The sequence below is a fragment of the Lactuca saligna genome, chromosome 3, assembly GCF_052625555.1.
Source record: "Lactuca saligna cultivar CGN05327 chromosome 3, ASM5262555v1, whole genome shotgun sequence".
NCBI lineage: Eukaryota > Viridiplantae > Streptophyta > Magnoliopsida > Asterales > Asteraceae > Lactuca > Lactuca saligna.
This window is the reverse complement of record NC_136419.1, coordinates 113,433,519-113,440,617: the sequence shown is the minus strand read 5'-3', so window position 1 is coordinate 113,440,617 and position 7,099 is coordinate 113,433,519. Positions and strand designations below refer to the sequence as shown.

The window sequence follows — 7,099 nt, the reverse complement described above, 5'->3', positions numbered from 1 at the left end:
TGGTTGGATGAATTTTCATCTAAAAGGGTCACGTTTATACCTTATAAAAAATTGAAATTGAACATCTTTTATGCAACAAATAATTTTTCTAAAATTTTATTAATGATTTAAAATGTGAAAGTTTACTTAAAAAAATATGAGTTATTTTATTTTTATATTAGTAAAAAGAATAATGTGTTTATAAATTTTAACCATATGGTATTACACATTATTTAATATAAAAAATTAAAAGAAAAATATTTTACTAATGATAATTTAGTTTCATTGTAATTTAATTTCAGAAAAATATTTTATTACGGTAACTTAGTTTCAGACAAAATGCTGCTTGTTTTTCACGGCATGCCCACAAAGAAAAGACCCGACCCGGTTCAAGATATAAGCTGTTGACGTGATAAAGAATCAGAGAGAGAGAGAGAAAGAGAGATAGGCAACGCAAAGTGTACACAGATCTGTTCGTCAGGCTTTTCGACCGACTGATTTACCGGCTACCGGAGCTCAGCGCCGACAAGAGATCCTGAAGCAAAGAAGAAATACTCTCTGGATCGGTACCATACTTTTGATACAGGGGAATTCAAGATGATGTCCGGAAATTACACAACCATTGACAATCAGAATGTTTCTGGATCTGTTCCTGTAAAACTTCTTCTCCTCTTCTTCAATTGTGCTTTCATCACTTTGATACTAGATCTGAACCCTAATGTACTGTTTTGATCGATTTGCAGGCTGTTTCAGATACTCCAGGACAAGTCTCTGTGAAATTTAATGGTACTTTTACGCGTTGCGAGTTTTCTTTGCTATGATTATGTAGATTTATTCGCTTCTAGCTCTATTATATTGTAAGCATTAAGTAATTTGGTTGTTGCAGATTCAACTCTCCAAACCTTTCCTCCATCCGGAACACAAGGCAAGATCTCAGGCGCTTCTGGACCTCCCCGCGATGCCGATGGTGTGTGTTTAAATTCTTGAAGCATCTTATTAATTTTGAACTTAATAGTGCAATTTAGTAACTTCAGTTGATGGATCTCATTTGGTTCAATTACATAGTTAAATCCATATAAACTTCATCGAGTTTTTAGAGCTTAGATTGTTAGCATTTTACGTTTTTTTCTGGATTTGAATGCAACATGACTTAGTTAACCCCACAAGAACAAAACCAATCTAAAACCTCAACCGATTGTAAAATGTAAAACAAGACTCATGTAATTTTAATCCTCCAAGCAAGCTACCAACTAATGAACAGCTATGAATTAGACTTATTAGGGATGTAATCTTTGTTATATCACAGATTTAAAGTCTGTTTTTCTCTTCAGATACATTCTCAAAGCCAGTAGCCGGTTCATCAGAAGCACAACAAAGTAGTGGTTGGTTCAAGGCATTCACAGTTGCTGCTTACCAGCCTTACTTTGATGTTGACACATCCGATGTTTTAGAAAGAATCAAAGATTCCCTCTTGCCCTTTGGAGGAAGCTTCAATGAAAAAACTGCTAGCAACCCAGACTTGTAAGCTTTTAATCTATCCATTTCCTGCTAATCTTCAAACCTTTACCCCTTAAATTACAGTTTTGATCTTGAATTTCTTTTATTTGACTCAGGTATGGACCTTTTTGGATATGCACTACCTTAATCTTTGTTGCAGCTTCTATTGGGACATTTGTGACTTATTTGGCTCACAAGCTACAACATAAAGAATGGAATTATGATATCAATCTAGTAACATGGTCTGCTGGAGTGTTCTATGGATATGTGCTTCTTGTGCCTCTTTGTTTGTACATTATTCTCAAGTACTTTTCTGCCCCTTCTGGCCTTGTTCAACTATTCTGTCTATACGGATACTCCCTGTTTATCTTCATTCCAGCCATGGTAAGTAACCTTTTCTTTCTCAAATTCTTTCATAAGGGTAAAATCGTCTTTTTACATTTAGACGCACTTAGGTGGTATGTTAATGTCACCGAGAAAAAACTTGCAATTTTTTGTCCCACCCAAAAAGGTGAAACAATGTAGGACAAGAGACTTGCTCTCAATCTCGTGTTTGTGAAATAGACGTAAATACCCTCCTCATTTTCATAATCCAAAATAGTTCTAGAAAGCTTTTCTAATCCCATTCCATCCTATCCCCGTTTAATGGGATTAGACTGAACTGAATTCTTTTAAGTAACCTTTTCTTTCTCAAATTCTTTCATAAGGGTAAATTTGTCTTTTTTACTTTTAGACGCACCTGGGGGGTGTTGATGTCACTTAGACAAAAGTTGCAATTTTTTGTCCCATCCAAAAAGGTGAAACAATGTAGGACAAGAGACTTGCTCTCGATCTCTTGTTTGTGAAAAAGACGTAAATGCCCTCCTCATTCTCATAATCCAAAATAGTTCTCGAAAGCTTTTCCAATCACATTCCATCCTTTCCCAGTGTAACAAACGCGTGCGTTTGTTACATCTGATTAGATTGAAGTGAATTCGAGAAGCTTTGTAGGGCTATTTTTGATGACGAGGATGAGGAGGGCATTTACGTCTTTTTCACAAACAAGAGATCGAGAGCGAGTCTTTCGTCCTACATTGTTTCATCTTTTTGGGCGGGACAAAAAATTACAATTTTTGTTCCAATGACATGAGTCACAGTCTCTCTGACTGCAGTCTGTCCAATGCATGCAAAACACAGTATAAGTATAAGTATAAGTATAATCTGTTCTGTCACGTCTTGTCTTGTGTTGGGCCCATGTTATAGATGATTTTTGGAATTGCAGTGTCTGTCGGTTGTTCCAATGGAGATATTTAGGTGGGTGATAACGGGTGTAGCAGGGGTAATGTCGGCATTATTTGTGTCACTAAATCTAAGAAACCACATAGTGGCGGCGGGTGAGCGTTGGTTCCTAATTGTGGCCGGGATTTTTCTCTTGCAGTTGGCTCTCTCTGTTGTACTTAAGGTCTATTTGTTCAATGTGAATGTGTAGTTTTTTTTTTTCTAAACAGAAATTGGTAATGGTATCGAAATTTTATAGGGATTTTAGGGTAAATGAGTTTTGTGAACTTAAGATTTGAATGTTTCCCATGGACAGAAGAGAAACTATATTCTTTTTTTTTTTTTTTTTTTTTTTTTTTTTTTTTTTTTTTTGATATATACAGAGATTGAAAATGTAGTAATTGGTAATGGTAAGAAATAAATTGATGATATTGAGCTACTTGGCAAGTTTATTTCTATGTTTTAGGGTTGAACGAAGTGACAAGGATATTGATTGTCTTTTTTACATGTAAATTGGTCTCACTAAGTGTCTTAAGTGTGAGAGAGAGTTAAAAAAAGTAATAATTAAGAATGTTTTAAAAAACAAATTCAAAAATTAGTTATTTAGATATATAATGAGAAATATTTTCTATTTTACATTTAATTATGATAATATTTTTTGTAAATGTTTTTTATGTTTATCATTTGGACACATGTTAGAATTTTTTATTATTATATTATCATATTATATGAAAAATTATGAAAATATTATAAATGGTTTGTAAATATATAATATTTTCTCCAGATTTAATTATTATATACCCTTATTATAACCAATTATATATATATATATATATATATATATATATATATATATATATATATATATATATATATATATATATTAATTATCAAAATTGGTATGTGTGAGGATTTACTATTCATTCCATTCCACTCATTCACGTAAACAGATTTCATACTTTCAATTTTTTTTTTCATTTTCTATCCTTTATTTTTATTTGTCTTTATATTTTGTACCCCTACTAATTTTGATGTATTTTTTTTTTTCATTTTCCACCCTTTACTTTTATTTGTTTTTATATTTTATACCTCTAAACTTATTTTTATGTAACAATTTTTATCCTTAATTTTTTTTCATTTTCCACCCTTTACTTTTATTTGTTTTATATTTTATACCGTTAAACAATTAAATTTTTGATGTAACAATTTTTATCCTTATAATTTTAAGATTTATATATATTTATATTCTTTCTCCTTAATTAATTTTTATTTAACAGTTTTCAATCCTTATAATTTTAAAGTTAATTTATTAGTATTTTATACGTTATAATTTTGTCACTTACTATATTTTAAAGTTATATTTTGACCCTTTATATAAGTTTTTAATAATCTTTTTTTTTATTAATTTCTTAAAGATACACTTTCAAATCAATTATTTGTATTCATGTTTTATTTTGATATTTTTGTGCTCCATTTTATATGATTTAATCGTTTTCGATGTATATATGGTGTCAAATTTCGTTTTCGCGGATGGTCAAAACCCTAGTTATTTTAAATTTACTAGAAAAAGATTTTTAATCATACCAAAAAATGAAATCCAGGCACTTAAAGGTGATCGTCTAACTTGTTTTTCTTAGAAACGTAAGATACATTATAATGAACTTAAAAGGTCAAACATGATAGAATTCATTATATATATATATATATATATATATATATATATATATATATATATATATATATATATATATATATATATATATATAGAGAGAGAGAGAGAGAGAGAGAGAGAGAGAGATGAAAAATATAACATATGTATGAGTTTTAATCAATTATCTTTTTGAAACGATATAATTACAAAAAAACATATTTAAAATATTTAATTAAATATTTGTGATATCACCCTATATAACATATGATCAATATATTGACCGTTAAAGTATAAGAACATTAGACAATTAAAATGTATTATATGATACAAAACGATTGGTGAGTTTGGGTACCTAAGTTTATATACCCATAAGGGTATATTCACTTTTCCTTATATATATATATATATATATATATATATATATATATATATATATATATATATATATATATATATATATATATATATATATATAGGGTTAGGTTATTTTGTTTTTACTAACTATTGTGTGCCAGAATGCACAAATCTGGACCATCAGATGGAATATAATCAAATGTCATGATTTGAGGGTCTATGGTAGTAGAATAGGATAGCATGTACCATATAATCACACAAATTTCAACATAAGGGCATTTTAGTCAATTAACCTATATTAAAAAAGGAAATTTTTGGATTTTTACGGATGATTAATTCCTTTATTTTTTAAAAATCTGAATATTTTAAATTAATTCAAGTTTAAAAATCCGATTTTATTTTGTCAGAATGATAGAATGTCAACCATAAACTAGTAAATGTATTTTTCGATTTTATTCTGGCAGAATGCCAAACATAAACTAGTAAATACATTCTGAAAGAATACACAAAATCGATTCTTAAACTAATAATATATCAAAAAATTACATTGTATAATTGTGATTCATTGAAAAATAACAAAAATTCTAAAAGAGTAAACAAGTATAATTCTTAAAAAATAATAACATTCTTAAAAAATGAGTGTGATCATTCTTTAATTAATTTTTCAAGCCTTTCCCATCAGGTCTTCAAGCCATTCTTGAAGCCTTTTCTACCAGAAATTCATTGCCAAGTAATTTGTAGTGATACACTTGTAAAACCTGCACATTAAACATACAAATAATTAACTACAATTCTATCAGAATACAACAAATAATATTCTTACAAAATAAACTATTTTGCAAGAATATTCTTTAAGAATTTGTATTAGCAAGAATATACCCAACAAACAAAATAAGGAACTAGCATCAACCTATTCTGACAGAATAAGGAACTAACATTCTTCGGGTTCCATGTGTTTCTTCTCGATATGCTCAATGTATTTAACTGCAAATTCTGACAGAATAAGGAACTAGCATCAACCTATTGTTATGAAAATGGCATCCAACCCAATCTAAATTGAGTTATATAGTTCTGAAAAGAATAAGGAACAAAGTGAAGTAAAAACATTAATGATTTTTAACTATTTTTTCATTGAGGCATTTTATTGAACACATGAGGCCATGACAGAATGTTGTTTCAAGAAATTACCTGTGATCAGATTAAGTATATCATGCAGGCTAGCGCCAAGTTCCTTTGGCATGGCTTCTAACAAGGGTATCAATGGATGAAACTGTGGCCCATTGAAACATGTAGCTGCAAAGGAGACAGACACTATTAACCGCATATGTTAATGGTGGAAAAAAGAAAATTTTGATCAGTTGAAACACACATATACACACACACACACACCCGAGTTGGCCAAAACTAAGATAATATCAACTATGCATTTTATCAAACACGTGGTGTGCTTCTTCAGTTTCTTCAAAGTCTTACCAATTCAGTTTATTGAATTTCAGAAACAACCCCAAACAACCATGAGCCATTATCATAAATTTTTTCAGGAAAAACCAAACATCCAAATTTACATGGATTCAAATCAAAATAAGATGAATAAGAAGATCACCTGTTGGCCATGGAAACAATAAAGAAGATCAAAAACTGCAAACTTTATGAAATTGAATGTCCCATTCGAATGAAACAACAACTTCGATTCATAACAAATTAACTTTTTTTATCAATTAATTGAAAGAAACAATAAAGAACATCAAAAAATACATACCTAACGATTATAAACAAGACTTCAAAGTTCAAACGATAAATGCTTTATACAAAGTCTCGGATAGATCCTGATGATGATGAAGGCCGATCAACAATTTGATGGTAGTGAAATAGCCACTTGCTGCGGATTTGGTCTACAATGAAGACCACCAAGCATAAAGAAGTTGGAACAATGGTGTTCGACGGTCTATGAGGTGGAGATTGCGACGATCCAGACGTACTGGCGGTGGTCGGAGGTGTTGGTGATGTACGTCTCTGGAAAAAACGGTGGTGTAGAGTTTTAATAGGTAAATAAAAATTGATCCCTTAAATAAAGGGATATCAGTTGTTAATTTTGGATATTCATTAATACATATATGTAATATTACTAATTTACCCTTAATTAATTAATTAATTATTTGCTAATTTCTGATTGGTGCATTTAGGCACACAATATTTGCTAAAAACATTTGAACCTATCTCTCTCTCTCTCTCTCTCTCTCTATATATATATATATATATATATATATATATATATATATATATATATATATATATATATATATATATATATAGGGTTAGGTTCATGTGAGACGGTCTAATTTTGTGAGACCGTGAGACACA

The 7,099-nt window shown here is 29.9% G+C and overlaps 1 protein-coding gene across 1 annotated transcript; it reads left to right on the top strand.

Moving 5' to 3' along the window:
* Positions 1-392: 392 nt before the first annotated feature.
* Positions 393-3,172, top strand: LOC145037140 (uncharacterized). Its single transcript, XM_078985727.1, has 6 exons — positions 393-633; positions 723-765; positions 866-946; positions 1,311-1,500; positions 1,593-1,860; positions 2,738-3,172. Exons 1-6 carry the CDS (start codon positions 577-579, stop codon positions 2,942-2,944), a joined length of 846 nt encoding a protein of 281 aa, XP_078841853.1. The 5' UTR covers positions 393-576; the 3' UTR covers positions 2,945-3,172.
* The last annotated feature ends 3,927 nt before the right edge of the window (positions 3,173-7,099 follow it).